At 42.1% G+C, this 21433-nt stretch overlaps 1 protein-coding gene and 1 pseudogene across 7 annotated transcripts in view; both read right to left on the bottom strand.

Annotated features, from left to right (window-relative positions):
* Kiaa0232 (KIAA0232 ortholog) overlaps positions 1–21433 on the bottom strand; it is a 66195-nt gene that overhangs the window by 12093 nt on the left and 32669 nt on the right. For all 7 annotated transcript variants that reach the window (XM_076938392.1, XM_076938395.1, XM_076938393.1 and 4 more), the window contains exons 3-6: positions 18796–18930; positions 7149–7215; positions 6206–6287; positions 855–4155 (exon numbers count right to left, since the gene is read on the bottom strand). In XM_076938392.1, the coding sequence (XP_076794507.1) occupies positions 855–4155; positions 6206–6287; positions 7149–7215; positions 18796–18930 (3585 nt within the window). The remainder of the gene's footprint in view (positions 1–854; positions 4156–6205; positions 6288–7148; positions 7216–18795; positions 18931–21433) is intronic.
* On the bottom strand, positions 8935–12794 carry LOC143443085 (thioredoxin-dependent peroxide reductase, mitochondrial pseudogene; annotated as a pseudogene).

Raw genomic sequence — 21433 nt, forward strand, 5'->3', positions numbered from 1 at the left:
GTGGAACGAGGACTGAGCAGGACTTCGGGAGGTACTGTGAAGAAGGTAGATCTGAGGGCCTCACAGAATGGGTGGGAGCCAGTGAGCAGGGCAGATGAGAGGAAGGACAACACATATCCATCTGCATCGGGTGGTTATGACTTGTGACTGTCTCCAACACTGTTTAACAGCCTGCTTCTGAAAAAAAGCCAGGCACTGCTATGTCAACGAATCATCAAATAAAGTGGGCAGGCAGCTCTGCTTTGTTCCGTGGAACAGCTTATTGCTGTGTCCGTTCTGGTGTAGTCAATTTAACTTCAAGGGACTTCCTAGAAACACACTCAAGGGGAATGGTGACTCCATTAACAAAACTGCTGACACTACATCACCTAGCAGTTCCACACAAAGCTCCCCACCCAGAGCCCCTCCTCACCGAGCACCGAGAAGATATTTCCTTTCACTTGGTCCCTTCATACATGAACCACAACACACTTTAGAGAACAGTGTCCAGATGTAAAATAATTTACGTGGAACACACACAACTATAATAAAACTTATCACCATTCTTCACTCACAGCTACCTTCTGGCTCCCTGACTTTGCAAGATAAATGTTTACACACAGGCCTTATGCTTTATTCACACTGCACGCATGTTACAGAAGAACTTCACATCCTCAAGTTCTTTTCCATGCACAGTCAATTATTTACTTCTAATCTGTAAATAGCAAATCCATTTTAAGCCCTTAAATGTAAACTAAGAACTTTAAGTACTAAAATTTTTTAATTTCCCAGTAATTCGGTCCCACTTTTCTTGTCTGATAAGGCTGCCTTTCGTTAGTGTCTGATCAAATCCCTTATTCAATACTGACACATACCTCTTCCAGTTGTCCTGAAGAAACTGGATTATCTTCACAAGCAGGGAACTGACAACCTGCTTTGCAACTGCAAAAATCATTCATTTCCTCTTCACATTGTGTCATTATTTTACAGTTTGCTGCTGAGCTTTCTAAATTTATTTCCAGAGATTCATTAAAGTTACATTCTAAACACTGACTCTGTTTTCCTACTGGCAGAATCCCAGCTGCCTCCTCCTGGGAATCCAGTGATGTCTGAGCACTTTTCTCCATTCCAGATTTTTTTAACCTGGGCAGAAACTTCCCAGACTCCAGCTCTAACTTTCCATAGAAGTGACCTTCTTTCTCTGCATCTTCTTCTAAAGGTTTGAGATCTGCTTGTGGGTCTTCAAATACATCAACTTGAGAAGGAATGGGAATATTTGCTTCATCTTTTTCAGATTCAAATTCTGACTCACTTCCTCCTCCAGGGGATAGTTCAGATGCAGAAATTGGGCGAAAGTGAGTTCGGGGAGAGATTCGAATAGCCCTGTACTGTGTCCTGTCGACACCACATATTCTCGGGTGAAAAACCTCACTGTCTGAATCAGAGCAGAGGATTGATTTCGGCTTGAAACTGGGGCTAAAAGATGCAATCCCTTCTGGTTCAAATGAGCACTCTACATGGAGAACTTGTGAGAAGGGGTTGCTTAGGTCAAAGGAAGAGAATGAGTATTCAAGCCCAGGATCTTCAACTTGAAAGTTACTGCAGGCTCCTAGCAAGTCTTCATGGAAGATAAAAGAAAACCCCTTGTTTAATCCATTTTCCCCGCTCTTCGGCATGTCATTCTGTTCAAATGACACGAAGGGCTTCCAGAGCTGCCTGTGACCAGGAGCAAAGCTGTTTCCAGGGGTCATAAAGACATCTGTACCAGCGATTGTCACCACATCAGAGGCTGCACACTGTAGCAAGCTCCCTTTTGTGTGACCAGGTGGTACAACTGCCCACTCCCCATCACTGTTGAACGTTTTGAGCTCTCCATAAACTCCTCCAAGAATGAATGTGTTCTCTTTATCTTGGGCCACATCCCAAGGTTTAGAGGGTGTGGTGTAATCGCCACCATCCACCTTGGACAGCTCCCTAGAGACAAAAGCTCTTTTCTCCATGTTCTCCTTCTGTCCCTCCCAGAGATGATACTCTGATCTCTGCACAGCCCTACTAGGCTCTTGAAGGGCTTCCATCTTAGCCTCAGTGTCCAAACAGCAGCAGTAGTTATTTACATCTGTGGAAAACAACTCGTCCCCAGTTCTCTCTGTCTCTACTGCAGCCACAGAACTCCTATCTACCATCTTTGTCCAAATGTCTTTAATAACCCCTGAGCTGTAGCCATCTCCATGTGGACTGCTTTCACTACATGCTTGTGTAGTTTCAAAGTTCTTGCTTTCTGCCTTTTGTTCTAGCTGAATACCACACACAGATTCTAGCTTAGATCTTTTTTTGAAAACTAATGTAGGAATTTCTCCTAAAGTTCTACTGTTTTGCTGGCGAGTTTCATCCTGCAAAAAATCTAGAAGTTCTTCATCTACAAAATCTGACGAGACTCTGGGAACCACATAATTAATATCTTCTGCAGTAAACTGTGTTGATTCTTCAAACTGCATGTTTAGCGTCTCGTTGTCCGAGCGTGCTTCTTCTGAATGGGACCACGGACTACAAGTTCTTGTTGAAAGATTAGAACAGTGTTCGTTTTCTTCAAAGGCACTATTTTTGGTCCATATTAGCAATCTAGACTGTGTTTTCCCCAGCATATTAGTACTAGAATCTGTATGTTCACTTCCCAAGTTGAGTGTTTCAAAAGAAAATGGTAAAACAGAATTACTGCATTGCACTTCAAATACTGAAAAACAAGAGTTTATACCAGATCCTTCATTAATATTGGAAAAGGGCTCTTGATTGCCAGCAAGCATGTGTGAACTGAGTATCGTGCTGTCCAAGATAGGCGAGAGTCTAACTGGAGAGTCTCCTCCAAAACTCTCTCCATCAGCATCACCAGAACTAGATGAACAACACTCCCAAAACTGAGCCAGGTTGCCAAGGTCTTGCAGGAAGAAGCCCTCAGCACCCACAGAGCTGGTAGAATCTGTCCATATTGCACGTTCCCCTTGCAACTCCATACCATCTAACACTATGCAACATTCTGCCTCAAAATCTGTATTCTCCTTGCTTTTTTGTCGAATCATATTCAAAATCCGACTTTCTCCTTGCATTGTTTCTGAGGCACCAGGATCCAACATGGATTGATCAATATCCACTTCATAGAAGTGTGTTAGTTCTGACAGATGAATATCATCCAGATATTTATTGTCCTCTGGTAGAGAACATAATGAGGTCCCAGCGAGGTCAATATCCTCGTTTATAACTGCAGGCATTTCTACAAAATGACCATCAATGAAAGTACCTGCTGCGAGGTATGTTCTATGGATATTACTGTTGCTGATACACAGACCACGCACAGAGTCAGACAGGTCTTCCACTGCCTCTGCTGTCAGAGCACTTGTATCTTCCCTGTTTCGGTATGTGGTTTCTAGTTTGCTCTTTCTACTCAGAGGAACAAAATACTCGGCAATGGGCTCCGTGTACCACAGTGGCTCTTCTTTGTACTCTCTGTTGTTTCTACTCTCCAGAGACAGGTCTTTCGCTGCAGTGTTCCCAGAGTCGCTCCTTCCCATGTCCTTTGCTGGTCTTTTACCCCGCTTGCACAGCTGCCTGATGGACCCATTGCTGCTGCTGCTGCTGCTGCTGCTGCCTCCGCTGCCTGCATGGACTCCTCTCTCTGCCTTCCCACAATGCTTCAGGGACTGCCTGCTTTGCCCATTCCGCCCTTTTTTGTTTCGAATTTCTCGTGCCTTGTGTCTGACTTTAACATACTTCATGGATGCTTTTAATTCTCCCTGATTACCACTTGAACTTGAGCCTGCTTCACTAGAGCCGGATGACCATGAGCGAGGGCGAATCTTCCCTTCAGGTTTGTGTCGGATCTGCTTTTTGTACAAGGCAGGCTTTTCTTCAATGGTACTGTTGCTCAACTTGTTTTCCTTCTCGTGTCTGCTCCTGCTTTGGGCTTTCTCGTGCATGGGGATGGAGGCGGCACTGCTTCTTTCTCTGACGGCTTCACTCTCACTGTTGCAGTCCTTTGGAGAAGATGTATCTGTGCTTGCTGGTGGGGCTGTGGATGACGAAGAGGAGCTAGAGTAAGAACAGGGTTTGGACTTGTTCCACACGGTCATGATCTCTTGCAGGCAAACTGGTTTCTCAGAAAGTGGTGGAAATGCTTCATAGTACCTGCAAAACAGAGGAAGAGTTCAAAAGCAAGCCACATTTTACAGTCACCATCTATACAAAGACAGTGACGCCAACCTGAGAGGCAGCACTTCAGCTCGCTGGTGTCAGCGTTCACACTATCAAGAAAGCGGTAATTTGAAATGAATTACCAAACAGTAAACTGTGCTGTGTATTAAAATTAGTCCCTACACCGAGCACTTCAGCACTGCTTGGACTGTGAGAGGCACTATGCAAATACTATGAAAATACGTAAGATTTGTCATCAAAGCTTCAACTTCATCTAGGAAGAAATGACAAAAACAATGTAATAGGAAGGATGTACTGGGCTAACAGGAAATGCCTGAACTTGAATCTCATCATCTTGGTCACATACAGTGCTTGTGACATTAAGCTTACTATCTGATACTTTAGTCTTTTTCCTCCCTCTGAAACAGTGAGCACATAAGAACCTCACAGTTATGAACAGTGGGAATGAGTGGTTCTGAAAGTCGCTCAGCAGATGACTCAGGAATACAGCTCTGACTATTTTCCCAAGTCTGAACCTGCTCTGCTGCTTATTTTCTAGGGACCTTTCGGGCCATTACATAACCTTGCAGTGGCTCCAAGCAGGAGTAAGAAGAGTCCACCTCACAAGCAGAAATAAAGGACAAAAAAATGAGTCAGACCATCACCCATTCCATGCCCTTGTTCCTGCTATATTATCAGGGCAACAGCATGGAGCTTGGCATTTATGCAGGTACTCAGAAATGGTAAGGGGTAGGGATCATAATATTCAATTGGTCATAAGTGAGGATGCTGGTGCAATCAGAGATAGGGATCACAGGTGGTGTAGTGAACACTGTGAGGGGTGAGACCTACACACATGCTATGCTCCAGGATAGAAGCCTGATTGGACCATAATCCCCTAAATATGCTTAGAAGACAAGAGAAAGAGACTTGTTAGAAAAAAATAGCAATTTTTGAAGATTTGAGAGCAGACTAGAACCCCAAAGGATGTCTAAAGCTCTGCTGCCTCTTGAGGGTATGTGCGTCCAGTCGCAACATTAAGGCCACAGATTAAGTGGCAAAGGCTATGTTTCCAAAGGTGCTGAGTGTAACTATCTGTATTAAGGCTGTATAGTACAAATTATTAAAAGCTTTACAGATAATTTTCTCTTTAAAAATTAACTTTATTTACGTGTGTGTGTGTTGCCTGTGAGTGAGATTAGCCAAGAAGGCCAGAAGAAAATGAATTCCCTGGAGCTGGAGTGATAAGTGATAAGTGGTTATGAGCCACTTGACACAGGTGCTGGAAACTGAACTCAGGTTCTCTGGAAGAGTAGCGAGTTCTCTCAACTGCTGAATCATCTCTCTAATCCCATATATAATTTTCAACATCCTAGCAGTCATATTAGAAGTCTAAGAAGAAGGAGGTGAAATTAATTCTAATAACTTATTAGAATTTTATTATCACTTCCACATGTAAATGATATTAAATTGATTAATGCGCTGTTTTGTACTTTTTTATTCTGTTCCTAATTTCTACTGAGAATGTCACTTACAATATAACCAAATGAATGCAATTTTTTTCTTGATTAGAGATTCAGAAGATTAAAATATAATGTATAACAAGGAAGTCTGTTTATAGTAGAGATGATTTTAATATTAATCACTCACAACAGATGAACCAAAGACACAGGGAACAAGTCTGGGCAGGTCTTCTGTGGGATAATGTAAATCAGTTTTCTTGTCTGTGTACAGGATGCTCATGATCTCTCACAGCTGTCTCCGACTCTGTGTCAGTTCCAGTCACGCTGCAAGCACTGCTGCGAGCGCTGCAGTAAAGAGCAGCCAACCTGCTTCCTTCACCTCACACACTGACTACAGACACAGTAGACAATTAGACCCTTTCACTCACTTTTGCACTCTCACTATGAATGAAGCACCTAAGCATTCATGTGTTTTCTGAGCTAAGAAACCACACAGATGATAGAAATGGAAACCATGTGGCTGGCAGTAACGAGACTGGTTTTAACAATAATTACTTCAGACTGAGTATAGTTTTACATACATTTCCACTTGATCCTTTGCTGTAGGGGACAATTCTGCCTCTGGAGAAGGAGAACCCTCTAACTTTTTGTGAATCTTCTCTTCTGTTATAAGACAAAAATTCAGAAAAAGTTAATATATATCCAGTTAATAAACACCAAACTTTAAAACATTTGTCAAGTAATTTTCATCAGATGACACAGGCTTCTGGCTTACAGAGAGAACTCCATGCAGGGGTGTGTCTTTAGTAAGCACTGACTCACTGAGTGTGCAGACGGCCCTCTCTGGCTAACCTACATATTCACCAGGAGCAGGCTGAGTGAGAGTCCTCTATCTCAACATGATGCCACACTGTGGAGGCTCTTAGCTGAGAGCCCAATGTTCCCTGTGCACTTATTAATTAGACCAGAAGGAGTGAACATCTGCTCAGACTCCAAAAATATTTTCTCACAAAATTCTGACTCACAGACTTTGTATTAACTCATTTTGATTAATACTGATCTGTAAAGAAAACTTCTCATTACAGTCAGATCTGTGACATACCATGTAGGTAAGCACATTCTGTGCTTCAGCACCAACAGAAACAAAGAGTATTCACTGAACTTTGCCCAGGATACTGCCTTAAATTAAAAATAAGGGTGGCCCTTAACGGAAGGCTTCAAGAGTGTATGCTGCACAATGGACAAGGACAGACACAGGGTTTTAGAGTTCCTGAGTTCCTGCAGAGCACTTAGGAACCTAAATGACTGAAAACGCCTGGCAAGTTGGCCTACCCAAAACACTCGAGTGAAGTCAGAGAAGATACCCGTGGATTACAGCCCTCTTCTGGAGCAGGAATTTCTTATGTGGCCACTAAGGACTTCACTAAAGCCTCTTGCAGAGCTGAGGGTGTTGAGGAATGCTGGCTTAGTGACATACTCCACACTGAAGGACCCTGTCGGGCTCTGGCTGCCCAGCATGCTCACCTTGCTCACTCTGTAGGTCTTTCAGTCTGCAGCAGAGCTCCTCCACTAAGGTCTCAATCCCAGAGCTCTGTGTGAGACAGAAGACAGTCAGCTGACCACCAGTGCAGGAGACAGGCATTTGGTTACTACCGAAGACCGCAAGTCTTCCATGTTCCAAAAGGAATACATTACCAATTCTTAAATGAATCCCAGAGTTTAAAAAACAGTTAAACTTAAACACATGTAAAGCTAACCTAGTGTAAGCATCTTACTAATGAAGGACACTAAGTGGGACTTAATTATAAATTGTGGCAATGTGAATGCGTCTCCAAGAGAGGCTTCTGTCTTGCTCAATAAGCAAGATCTAAGTGTCCATCATCGGACAAAAGTCAGTCACCCACAAAAACAACCTCAGGATTATTTACAATCATTGTTTTATACAAACTTAACACAGGGGTTACAAAACCTCCTTAGTCTCTAGAAGATTAGAGCCTAAAGAAAACAAAGTAGGTCTTCCTCCCTTTTCCCTTCCTTGTCCTCCTCTTTCCTTTTCTTTTTAAAAGTGAACTCTCACATCTCCAGCAGAAAGAGCAATACAGAACACAGGTAAAGGCTCAAAGACACATGGAAGCTCTAGCCACACTTCTATAAAGAAATGCAAGAGGCCAGTGAGGTGGTTCAGCTGGTAGTAAAGACACTTGCCACCAAGCAGAGAACCTGAGTTCAATGCCCAGGATGACAAGTGTGCAAGGAGAGAATACATTTCTAAAGTTCCACAGGCGTGTGCATACAGAGGGGGCATGAAAGGATCTGATACTGAGAATAAAATGAGTCAAGCTTCAAAGAAAATGTACACTTGAAATAGCACAAGTACATATCTTTCACTCATTCTAAATTCTCATATTTTTTTTGCAAGAAAATAGAAAAAATATTGTACAATGGACAGAAGATTTACAGTGTTTCTTAGAAACTTTGGATTTACTCAGGGACAAGCTATGTCTGGGTTGGATTTTGTCTCTTTGAAAGGACACAGCTGGCCAGATGCACACAGAAGAGCCACCCAAGTTCCCGTGCCTCCGCTCTGAGCCTCCAAGGGCTAAAAATAAACTTTACCCATTCGCCAAACTCAAAATGACTCAGCAAAGTATGGTAGATATTCTTTTTTTGTATTTTCTTTTAAAAGCCCCCTTTACAGAGCTTTGGTTACAAGAAACAGATTTCAGTTAGGAAGATAAATTGTAATTACCCACAGTTACTTTCTATCTGCAGACTATCCCAGTCTTTAAGAGGAAAAAGAGAAAACAGGTCAGAGGACAGCTGCCTCTTACTTACAGCTCTAAAAAGCAGGCAGACAATATGTTCAACAGTGGTAGACTGCACAATCCCATCACTGAGGTCTGCTTACCATAATGGTCAAGGTGTGATGAGGTCCGCAATTATAGTCCATTTCTCCAGGATACTGAAACTAACACGGGTGTCAGCTGACACGCCGCATACTGTCTTGTACAACAAGCCTATGTCACTGCTTGCAAACCTGGGGCTATCTCCAGTGCAGAACATGGATCCTCTGGGGACTGTTTACCAAACTCCTTTCAACCTCTAAAATAGGCTACCATTTTCCAGGCCTGCAGAATGGCCATGACAACCTGTGAGCATGGTACTTATATTATCTTTTAGTTCGAATAAACTACATAGACATACAACTAGTTACACATGAAAGCAATATATATACACACACAAACAATACACAATATACTATCATTCACTCATAGAATATATGTATATATCTTTATATATAAAAATACCTATGTTTTCAAATATAAGCAGCATAAAAAAAAACAGTGCCTTACTCTTTCCTGTGTGTAAATTAAGCTTTACTGACCAGGTTTCTGTTTTCTTTCCTTAGCTAATGTGTTTTTACCTACATGTGTGAACACACACGTACACACGTACATACACACACACACACACACACACAGAGACACACAGAAACACATACCACCACTACCATACACAGTTTTAAAAATAGTACTAGAGATTGAACCTACTCTAGTTATATTTTTCTTTCAAAAATGCAAATATTTTAATGTTTATTTTTATGCTATACATCCAGCACTTGAAGAAAAAAAATTACTTATGGTGTCTTAGAAAGAAAAACCACTGGATTAGACATAGTCCTTCATGATTATATCTCACTAATACCTCAGAACACACAAGGACACTGTGAGTTGATAACTACAATAAGAAATAATGGGAAATTTAGCATAATTCACAAAAATTCAAGAGGAAATTTCAGGACCTTGATCAGAAGCTTTCACTAAGTGCTGGTGCTATGTGCTACTTCATTTCACTAAGTACTGCCGCTATGTGCTACTTCACTCTAGACCAAGGTTCAAGGCAGGCTAAGGGGAAGAATGCTCACCCTCTGAAGACATGATCCAAGAAATGGGGACCAAGCACTTGTGGAGAATTGGTTAGCCATCAAGAACTCCTTAGTAAGCACAGCTATGGAAGCAGCTAGCCACCTTTAGAGAGCCTGAACCTGTCTTAAAATTACAAAGCCTGTGCAGCGGTACTTATAAACACAAGTATAATGAGGTTTTGCCATTCTATAAATAATCTTCAGGGCTTTGGAAGGATTCCATCTGGGGCTCTATTTTGGCCCGAGAAGCTTTGGGTGAACAGCAGACATAGGATGGCCTACTGATGGACCTGTTCAAAGTACTCTTCGGAAGCTGTTGGACTTGGCTTGATTGTCGGGGACTCTGGTGTCCAGTTGGCTGGGCAGACTTCTCCATGGGTCTCCACAAACTGGACCGCCTTTACCAAATGAAATGTTTCTTCCACACTGCGGCCTACTGGAAGGTCGTTGACACTCAGGTGCTTGACGACACCATTAGGGTCAATGATGAAGAGACCTCTGAGTGCAATGCCAGTGCTTTCCAATAGCACTCTGTATCTGCTTAGTTATATCCGACAACAGCGTGATGTTCATGTGGCCCAAACCACCATTCTTTCTTGGTGTGTTGATCTAAGCAAGATGACTGAAGTGGGAATACACTGAAACTGCAACTACTTCACAGTTTACATCATGAAATTCATTTGCTTTGTCACTGAAAGCAACAATTTCTGTAGGACACACAAATGTGAAATCCAAAGGGTAGAAGAAAAGCATCAAGTATTTCCCCATTGACAACAGCAGTACCTTTATAAAATAGGGCGCATGCTGGGTGACAGCGGGGGTGTGGAAGGAGGAACTAGTGCTAAAGGGAGACTTTGCTTGTGCAGAGGCAGACCACAGTATGTCTGTCAAATAGGTGCTTCTAGAAGCAACAGGCCTAAGAACTGTGAAGGCAGAAATACTCTGGGAAATAACACTCGCATGACGAGCAACCGAACACCAGAGCAACCTTCCCGCAGCTGCTGCCATCTTCAGAGCACACCTCTAATTATTATTTTTAATAATCATTAGGTCACCATGGTATCCTAATAGTAAACTGAGAAGCATAAAGTCATCCATCATACTATCATGCACTGGCAAGTATTCTAAAGAGCTCATTTAAAAGTGTTACTAAGGGTCTAGAGATGTGGTTCAGTGGTTAAGAGCACTGACTGTTCTTCCAGAGATCCTGAAGTCAATTCCCAGCAACCACATGGTAGCTAACAACCATCTATAATGGGATCTGATGCACTCTTCTGGTGTATCTGAAGACAGCTACAGTGTACTCACATATATACATAAATAAGTAGTTCACACACAAAAAAAACCCTGTTACTAAGAAATTTCATTTTCATTTCTACCTATGATAGATACATCCATTAAAAAATCTTAATAATTATATTGTGGTAGTCTATCATATCCATAGGATTGCTAAAAAATACTTATCTAGAACCATCTTAAGAAGGGACGAGGGTTAATGTGTATGTACCTATGTTCTAGAAACCCCACAGGAGCACCCGTGGGGACAAGATGCTGTGGCACCCGACCTGGCCTCTCCTCACTGTACCAAACTCAACCAACAGATGTCCAAAACACTTGGGAAGTGCTCTGCAGAGCAAGGGCACTCTAACATGCGCTGTGGAGACATAAGCAGGATGATGGCATGATCAGAAGCTACTTAGAAGGCAGCCCCTGGAAGCAAGGCTAGACAGTCACTGGGCAATCATCAACTCTCACCCAGTGTACAAGTAGTACACACTGGCAGTCCACATGGTAGACAGGTCACATGGACAACAAAGACCTGTCCTCCTGAAAGTCACATGGTACTATTTCTTACTTCTCTGAGAATAGAGTTAAGTGGTAGAGATTTAGGTTTGGAATCTCCACGCCTGGTGCTGAATTCCTGCCCTGCCACACACATAGATATGCCTATTTTTCTAGCTCTATAACCTAAGAATACCTCCAGTTGTCTCTCAAAGCTCACCTAGTTATTAACACATAGGTGACACACCTGTCAGACAGAGCTTATTTAGTGTCACTCAGGTTACTTAAGTACCAGTGTCATTGCTAAATTTTGTATGTTCATTCCTTCAGTGCCTTCAGTGTCTGAGGACCTGGATTTGGAGCCAGACCTGAAAGGCTGAGTTGGAGCACTGTCAGTGTTAGCCTGTTCAACACCAAGACTGCCTCTAGCAGACAAAGTACTGCCCCCACCCCTCCACCCCCACTCCCTGTGGGCTGCTCTCTGCAGCCTCCTTGGCCTAGTCTTAGCCTCTGTCCTCCTTTGCTGGTGGCTGCATAACAAGGTTAGGTCTGTTACTTGATGATGTAAACTGAGTCTTGTCACGGCTTACAGCTGCTGTAACGGCTATTTCTAGGAGGTTTTCCTTTATCCCTTGCTTCTCACTCCACAGAATTCTCAGACATCTCCAACTCTCTCCAGGCTTCCTGTGTTCAATTTAAAGCCATATCAGTCAGGAAGAGGCCTGGTTTCCTCACTGTCTGCCTTCTTCATACCCAAAGACTTCATGTTGCATTAAGCATCTTAAGTTGTTCTTTGATGCAGAACTCATTGCACTGTATAGTCTCCAAGTGTGAGATGGATAACCCTAAGCCCTACTAGACAGCACTCAGTATGAAAGCACATTCTTTTTATTTTGTTTCATTGTTTGAGACAGGGTTTTCTCTGTGTAGTCTGGGCTGTCCTGAAACTCCATCTGTAGACCAGGCTGGCCTCAAATTCTGAAATCTGCCTGCCTCTGCCTCCCAAGTGCTGGAATTAAAGGTGTATGCCACCACTGCCAGGCTAAAAAGTACAGTCTTAAATTTTCCATTTGAACACAGCATAAAGAGGTATTTCAAAGAGTTCTGGGGTCTAAAGCTATGGTAAACTATGTGCCCCCACTTACCTATCCTAGCCTAAGTTTCCTTATCTGGAAACTAGTTGTAGTAGCTGATTATTGAACTTCCTGTGCTGGTTGGTCCCTCATCTCTATTCTGTCCTTCCTAGTGTCGGAGCTACATACTCTAAGCCTTTCATTAAGTTTGTTTCATATGCATTGTCACACTTAGAATGTAAGAGATTTGCCTTGTCTTTTTTTTTTTTATCTTTATGTATGCCTTTCTTTATTAGAATATTTTCATTTTTACATGGTAACATCTTTTTTTTTATTTTATATTTTATTTACATTTAAGATGCCATCCCCTTTCCACATTTCCCCTCCCTAGAACACCCCTGTCCCATGCCCCCCTTTCCTTTTTGCTTTTATACGATTTTTTAAAATGTTAATCAAAGGATTTATAAGTTTGGTAATGCTCAATCAGAAGCGTAACCCAATACCCAACCTAGATATAAAAACTATCTTTGACTGGTGGAGACATGTGAACATCTGCCTCCATGCCCCCTCTCTCTTTCTCTCTCTCATCACCTAGCTTCTCCTCTTCTTCATCTTCTCTCCTTGTTCCACCTCTTCCTCTCAGTACTCCTTCCCACTTAGCTCCTCCTACATATCACTCTTCCTGTTAAAGTAGAACTTTTCTCTCAAAATACAATTAGAGCATACTTATTCCTAATTGTACCAGTGAGGTACAAGATAGTCCTAATACCCAGTCCATCATTCTGTTGACTAACCAGAACCTCTGTCATCTCTTCTAACTAAAACACTTACTTTTGATCCTGACCTTTTGGCTTTAGAATGAATGTCAGCTGAAAACCATCTACTCAGATCTTTTCTCTCAAAGTAAATAGCCAGGATTGGTTATGAGACTATAGGTCTTCAACCCCATCAGAAATCCAGAATGACTGAGCTAATTAAAGTTATGGGAATCACTAAGCATAGCTTCTAAAACTTAGCCAATTTATAGAGACCGCTGAACATCTGAAAAGCCCCTATACTACTGAACGTTGGAGCATCAAATCTTCAGCCTTCTGGCCCAGAATCATCTGACAGACCTTAGTGATGCAGGAGCCTTGTCTTTTTATTTGCTGTTATTCTGCTGCTAGCTCATCCTTCTGTATGCCAGTATCTGGCCAGCAGGCACCAACAAGGGGTAGGGAGTCTCATGCTTTCTCTCAATGGAGCCCAATATCTTATAGCCCAGCCTGTTCAGTTTCTCCAGAACTTGAGTGCCAGAGGGCAGCCCCTTATTCCAGTAGTACTAGTGAGTCATGTTGTCCAGCACTTGTTCCTTAGTAATGGGCACATATACTTGTAGCATGCCAACTCCTGGCTCCACAGACCATGACTGCTAAAGCACCAGTCCTGTGAGGACAGGAATCATTCCTACTCTGCTGATACCACAAACAAGATCAGCAAAACTTCCCAGCGAACTCTGCTAACCTACAGAGTTGAAATCAAATTCAGTCATTTTAGCCCCACAATGCACAGGGCTCTTTTAGTTTTATAGATTAGAATCCAGAGCTGGAAGGGGAATGAAAAGACCACAGCAAGGTGTGGGACGAATGGCTACTGGTGACAGCACACAGAAGAGCCACGGACCAGCTTCAGACTTTAATGCCTGAAGGTTTGAAAACCCTTACAAAATATGGAGTTGTCAGTGCTAAGCTAGTAAACAGAAGACTGCTAACTGAGAAGACTGAGCACTTAGAGCCAGCTCACAAATTCTTGCCATCAGGGCCAAAAAGCAGTACAAAAATTTAAAATCTGCAAGCCAAGTCTCTTTGCTCTAAGGCTCCAGTGGGGATTGATAGTTCCCATCTTTGAACATAAGAGGACCTCCAGAGCACCTCTAACTCTTACATCATGTGCTCTTTAGTATAGATTAGGAGAGGAGCACGTGCCATATGCAGGGAGGACTGCACACTGCTGGGGTGGTGCACTTATGCGGAGGAGAGGTTCAGTCTGGGGCAGCACACAGCTTAGTGGTGGAGTACCTGCCTAGGCATGTGGGCCCCAGGTCCCAGTCCAGTACTGCCTTCCCTATCCCCTCAAAAAAGAAGTTACCAACATCTGTCATATGTGATGATAAAATAATACCATCAGCCAAGCACAGTGACACATGTTTGAGATGCCAGCCACCAGGAGGATGACTATACTTTCTAAAAAAAAAAAAAAAAAAAAACCACCAAAAAAACCCTTGCTTTTTCACTAATTAATTTATTTTTGAGGCAGGACTTATTCTATAGTCCAGGCTGATCTTAGACTTACCAGCTTCCAGTCCCAGCATCCCAAATTCTGTGATTGCAGATATGACCCACCGTGCCTGACTGGAGGAGACATTTTCATCTATGAAGTGTGACTAGGGAAGGTCACTGATGTGAATGAAAACTGTTGGACTGAGAAAGCTTATGTTTCCTCCTGGCCAGGTTCACAGATTTTGTCAAATACCAGAGTCCAAGACTTCAATCTAGTCAATGGCTCAGCACATAGGCTAGGAAAGGTACTGCAAAGAATATGTAAGAGCCTATTAGCACAGTGGAACACACCTTTAATTCCACACTTGGGAGACAAGCAGGTGGGACTCTGAGTTTTAGGACAACCAGACTTAGCTACATAGTAAGATACTATCTCAACAAAACAAAACAAAACAACAACAACAACAACACACACACAGGAAGAGGGGAACAGTGATAGGAAAGGTTGAAAGATTCAATAGTGTCTTAGTTAGGGTTTTACTACTGTGAACAGACAGATAATGTGTCCTTATCTCTTATAAGGACAACATTTAATTAGGGCTGGTTCAGAGGTTCAGTCCAGTACCATCAAGGTAGGACCATGGCAGCGTCCAGGCAGGCATGGTGCAGGAGTTGCTGAGAATTCAACATTTTCATCGGAAGGCTGCTGGAAGACAGGCTTCCAGGCAGCTAGGATGAGGGTCTTAAAGCTCACACCCACTGACACACCTACTTCAACAAGGCCACAACTACTCTAACAGTGCCACACCCCCTAATAGTGCCTTTCCTTGGGCCGAGCATATACAGACCATCACAATTAGTAAGAGAATAAATATCTCAAATCTGACAATTACTAATAACTCTTTAAGAATGAAAAAACTGACTATAAACAAAATTCTAAACTTCAGAGTTTCTCAGAAGAAAGCCAAAGACTCTTAGACCATCCATACATCAGTTCCAACTGTGCACCCAGGAAAAGAAGACCCCAGACAGGGTTGGCTGAGACAACACTGCAGCTTTGAGTGTTCTCTGCTCCTGGACTGGTTGTTCTCTTATCTCTTATAATGTGAGAATAGTATCCAGACAGCGAGTTCACACTATTGTCACTTTATCAATCCACATGTGTAACTGCCTAATCACACCATCTTTCTCTGCTGTCTGTCCACCACACTGCATCACAGTAGGGATGGAAATACACATTGGATAGGCCAGAAGTCATGATGAGCTGGGGCTAGGATGGCCACTCTTACCACATGGATGCTAGAGGAGAGCTGGAAATCACAAGAATATAATGGCCCCCAAGTAGGGAAAAAGGCATTGGGAGACTTTAGGTTATTAGGGACACAGGCTTTGTCTGCTGTTCACAGTTCTTAGTTCAGGGTCCGCTTTCAGCCCATAGCTTCAGTGAGACATTCCTATATCCTATCCCTATAGATACTTTATTTTTTTAAAAATTAGATGAAGAATGTTCTTGCTCTGAGTAATGCAACAGTAACTATGATAGAGCCATATATTATGGTCTGGAAGATACCTCAGGGACTCATGTGTGTGAGGACATGCCCCTGGCTTGCAGTGACATTTAACAAAGTTATGGAGCCTTTGGAACATGGTGCCTATGAGCAGCCCTTTGAAGGCTTCTAGCCTGACCAAACTTTTGCCTCCTTATCCTCCAAAAGCTAACAAACCAAGTCTCAAAGTTCTCCTGGCCCTACAATCTGCTCCACATCATGCGGTTGCCACCAAGATGCAATTTAATCCCCTAAACCCTGAACCCAAACACTTCCTCCCTAAAGCCAGGGCTACTGGATTCTGCAGTGTCCTGACTTCAGGGGAGAGTAACCAGCACTGTTCACAGAACTGTCCCCAGAGGATATGGTATATGAGCAGCAACTTCAGACAGTTTATAATTTTAAAAGTCCAAAAGAAGGAGAAGAGAAAAAGAGCTGGGAAGAGGATTCCCAAAATGGAGGGGTTCTTAAAGAGAGAAAAAAAAGAGAGAAAGAAAGAAAGAAAGAAAGAAAGAAAGAAAGAAAGAAAAGAAAAGAAAAGAAAAGAAAAGAAAAGAAAAGAAACATCATCCTTACCTCCAAAGAGCACAGTCAAATTAACAATGGAAATCTAGGGTTAGCGGCTGTGACCCCAGGCAATGTGCTAGTATGAAGGATACTGTATTAGTCAGGGGTCTTTAGAGTCACAGAACTTATGGAATGTCTCTCTATACTGAGGGAATTTATTGTGATGACTTATAGGCTGTAGTCCAACTACCCCAACAATGGTCAGCTGTAAATGAGAAGCCTAAGAATCTAGTAATTGCTCAATCTCACGAGCCTTGTTGTTTCAGCTGGTCTTCTGTATAAGCTGGAATCCTGAAGAAGTAGGTTCCAACAGATCTGCTGGCAAGTAAATGCAAGCAGGCAAAGAAGAGGGGATCTTTCTTCTTCCAATGTTCTTATGTAGGTCTCCAGAAGAAGGTGTGGCCCAGATTAAAGTTATGTACCACCATGCCTGGATCTGGGACTTGTTTTGTCGTAGGCTGACCTTGAACTTAGAAATCTCCTTGCCTTAGTCTCCTGGAATTACAGACATATACTACCTTGCCTGGGCCTAAGCTTTTCATAGCCACTATCCTCAGGATCTCCATGTCAAGATCCAGGTCAGAAACTTGTGTCTTCCAGTCTCAAGATCTGGATCACAGATCAATTCTGGATTATAGTTCATTCTAGATATAAACAAGTTGACAACCAGGAATACCCATTACAGGAAAGAGGGGTTTTTACAGACAACTGTGAATTGGCTGAGAACACAGTAGGAGGTGGGTTAACAGGACAGGACAGGGACTGGGACAAGGACTAACAAGGAAGGCATGTGCAGCAGATACAGCCAGATAAGTAAATTACACAGGTCATGAGATGAAGCAAACTGCCAAGTACATTAGACCACAGGACACTGTGGTTCAGGAAGAAGTCTGGAGGCTGGAATCCTCTCAAACCAACCTTCCACTGTGAGAGTATTTAAAACTGCACTATCTCATCACAAAATCATTTTGAGTATTAAGATTTGAAAGATTTCATCTTAAGAGTAGGTGACAAAATATGAATTGATAGTATTTGTTTAAACAGATGATCACATTCTAAAGCAAGTTTAGCAGAATGTATTTTTATATAAAGATCTTTAAAAAAATAAACTAAGCTCATTTTCTAAAAAAAGAAAACAAATCCGAATTATAAACAAATATGGTACTCAGGGCATAAGAAGTTCTAGCCCACTTCTAGGAATATATCCAGAAGAAGCAAACGCATGATAGAGGCACCACACACAGTATCCAGATAGGACAGTAAAAATCAGGTCTAAGTCAGCTACTACACAGTGACCACTATGTTACAATGCCGTTGCAATATTATTTGATGAAATTCAACAGAATGAAATAATCATTTGTTTGCTCTTATTTAAAAACAGAGTTGGGATCCGTGGCTCAGCAGCAGGGCTCTGAGTCTGAAACAGCGGTGTGTCACTAATTAGACCACTACAGACAAAAATATTTACATATATTTGGTTTCATTTGGTTTTTGTTGTTGTTTTGTTTGTTTTTTTGTTTTTGAGACAGGGTTTCTCTGGGTAGTCCTGGATGTCCTGGAACAAATTCTGTAGACTAGGCTGGACTTGAACTTAGAGATCCACTTGCCTCTGCTTCCCAAGTGCTGGGATTAATGGCATACACCACCAGAAGCCTACAAATATATTTTTTAAAACAAAATGTAAGGCCATGCATGGTGGGCATGCCTTTAATTTCAGCACTCAGGAAGCAGAGGCAGGCAGACCTCTGTGAGCCTGAGACCAGCTTGGACTACATACTGAGTTCCAGGCCAGGCAGGGATACATAGAGGAACTCTGCCTCAAGAAGATAAATCAATCAATCAATCAATCAATCAATCGATCAAATAAATCCCAAATATGAAAGAGTTTATAAAGTAAAGATGTTAGCCTCTCTATGGTAAGATGAGTGGCTTATTCTAGGTAGTTTTTGTCAAGTTGTTATATGTGTAAACTTCTACGGGTGCTCCACCCCCCCTAAACAGTAGAAAACATGAACTTACTTCATCAGAAGCAGAGCGCAGACACTGGACAGCAGCCTGCTTTTTCATCTCCTCCAGTGTTAGATCGGAACACTTCTTCTTACTCCTTCCCCATTTCTTATAAGCTCCTTTCTCCCAGCCCAAGATGTCATTTTCCTGCAATGAGATTGTACCAGGCTAGATGACTAGGACTAGAAAACCAGTTTAAGGAGCCTTGTACACAACAGCTTACATGTACTGTCTTAGTTAGGGTTTTACTACTATGAACAGACAGACACCATAACCAAGGCAACTCTTATAAGGAGAACACTTAATTGGGGCTGGCTTACAGGTTCAGAGGTTCCATCCATTACCATCAAGGTGGGAGCATGGCAGCATCTAGGCAGGCATGGTGCAGAAGGAGCTGAGAGTTCCCCTCATCTGAAGGCTGCTAGTACAAGACTGACTTCCAGGCACCTAGGGTGGGGGGGTCTTAAACCCACAATGACACATCTACTCCAAACAAGCCCATTCCTCCTAATAGTGCCACTCCCTGAGCCAAACATATACAAACCATCACTTGTACATTTCCTATTAAATATTCACTCACAAGACCAGCACCTTAGAACCCAGCACTCACTTGGAATGTTTAAACAGATTATTTATCATCTCAGTAACCTGATTCCTTGCAGTGGTAAGAAATGCTAACTGGTAAACAAGTCAACTCATGCTTGTGCATAAACAAAAATCTAATATAAATTCTATGCTATACACTAAATTCTCCAATAATTTTTACTTTTCAGTAAAATATTCAAGTTATGATAAGGTCTTACATCTTAAGAGTTAAATGGTTAAATTCCTATTCCTCTACCTTACTGTCTAAAAAACACCCAATAGATGTAAAACATTTTGTAGGGATTGCCAGTTTTATATTTTCCATGGCTTATGTATATCAGAATAAAAATCTAAAGTCAATTTCAGAAGCAAGAAGGCAGAAGGGAGACAATAGCCATGACACCACCACACAGTAAAAACCAGAAAACTCAGTGTGCTTTGGTTAATTTTCCATGTGCATTTAAAGGATGCCTCTATGGATTCAACAGTAGTGCTTGCATAATTTTGTATCTGACCATTACCCATGACACAAATTCATTGGCTATAGACTACTGCAATATTAAGATTACTAGCTCTTTCCCTAAAGTAGAAATTCATGAAATAATTTTCTATCACTGTGCTAGTCTGTTTTGCTTGCAAGGCCCTTCATTTGATAAAGTGATTAAACAGTATAAAGATAAGATATGAAAAAGAGCAGACGGGGCAGATGAAGACGGAATGAGGGAAGTTCCTACTCAGAAGGGCCCAGGTCTTGGGAAACAGACAAAAGCAAATGATGGGTATGGGTTATAGAAGGAAAAGAACCACAACTATACAATTAATCCATCTTTTAAAGAGCAGAATGCAAATTATAAACTGCCAACCCAATTTTTACTTTGATCCAAAACATAAAAGTGACTCTTAGGCTGCCGAATATGAGTAGGAGCAGACCACCCCTGTAGGTTTCACACACTCAGAACCTGCAATAGGCATTTGCTGGCCTTGCTTTTAGATCTCATTGTTTAGGTGAATGATGTTATAACTCATTTTCCAAGGATACGATTCTGCTGGCCAAATGAGAATGGTCAATATTTCCATTTATTGACTGTGTTTAGCTGAACTACATCTGAGACCCAATACTTCTTATCTATATCTTCTGGAGACAGAATGTATACTCTAACAAGAACATGGGCCAGAGCCTTAACAGTGTTGACTCAAAGTTTCTTCAAGAATGACAAACATGCTCGAAGCTACTGTGGTTCATACTATATTTAAGTAAAACAAAATAAGTGGGGCTGGAAAGATGAGTCAGCAGTTAAGAGAACTGGTTGCTCTTCGGGAGGATCTGGGTTTGATTCTCAGCACCCACACAGCAGCTCACAACTGTTTGTAACTTCAGTTCCAGGTGATCCAATCCCCTCTTCTGGCCTCTTTAAGCACTAGGCATGCAAGTGGTACACAGACACACATGAAGGAAAACATCCATACACATACAATGAAAGGGGGGAAAGAAAGAAAACAGCAAGAGCATCATTTGTAAACTGTTGTAAATGGATGGAGCTTAGTTCGTCTATGTGGGCTGAGATTACCTTTCCTCTTACTGAGCATCCAGAGCCTGAAATCTATTACAGTTCAACAGAGGTGACATACACTCAAGTAGTATGAACTGCAAACTCACAAGGACAATTTGACAGCATGTGTCAAACATCTTTGGTTTTTTTTGTTTTTGTTTTTCAAGACAGGGTTTCTCTGTGTAGCCCTGGCTGTCCTAGAACTCACTCTGTAGACCAGGCTGGCCTCAAACTCAGAAATCTACCTGCCTCTGCCTCCCAAGTGCTGGGATTAAAGGCGTGCGCCACCACTGCCCGGCTATGTGTCAAACACCGTAAGCATGTACTTCGTCCACTAAATTTACTTCTGGAAATTCCTACAGAAATAATCACTAATGTAAAAGATTTAGCAAAGCTATGTTAACTGTATCACTGTCAGTAATGGTGAGCAAAGGAAGACAACCTCAATGTCAAACAGGAGAGCATCAGCTAAATAAGCCATGATTCATACAGACACTGGACAGAGACGCTACTAA

Source organism: Arvicanthis niloticus, chromosome 7 (genome assembly GCF_011762505.2).
Source record: "Arvicanthis niloticus isolate mArvNil1 chromosome 7, mArvNil1.pat.X, whole genome shotgun sequence".
Classification (NCBI taxonomy): domain Eukaryota; kingdom Metazoa; phylum Chordata; class Mammalia; order Rodentia; family Muridae; genus Arvicanthis; species Arvicanthis niloticus.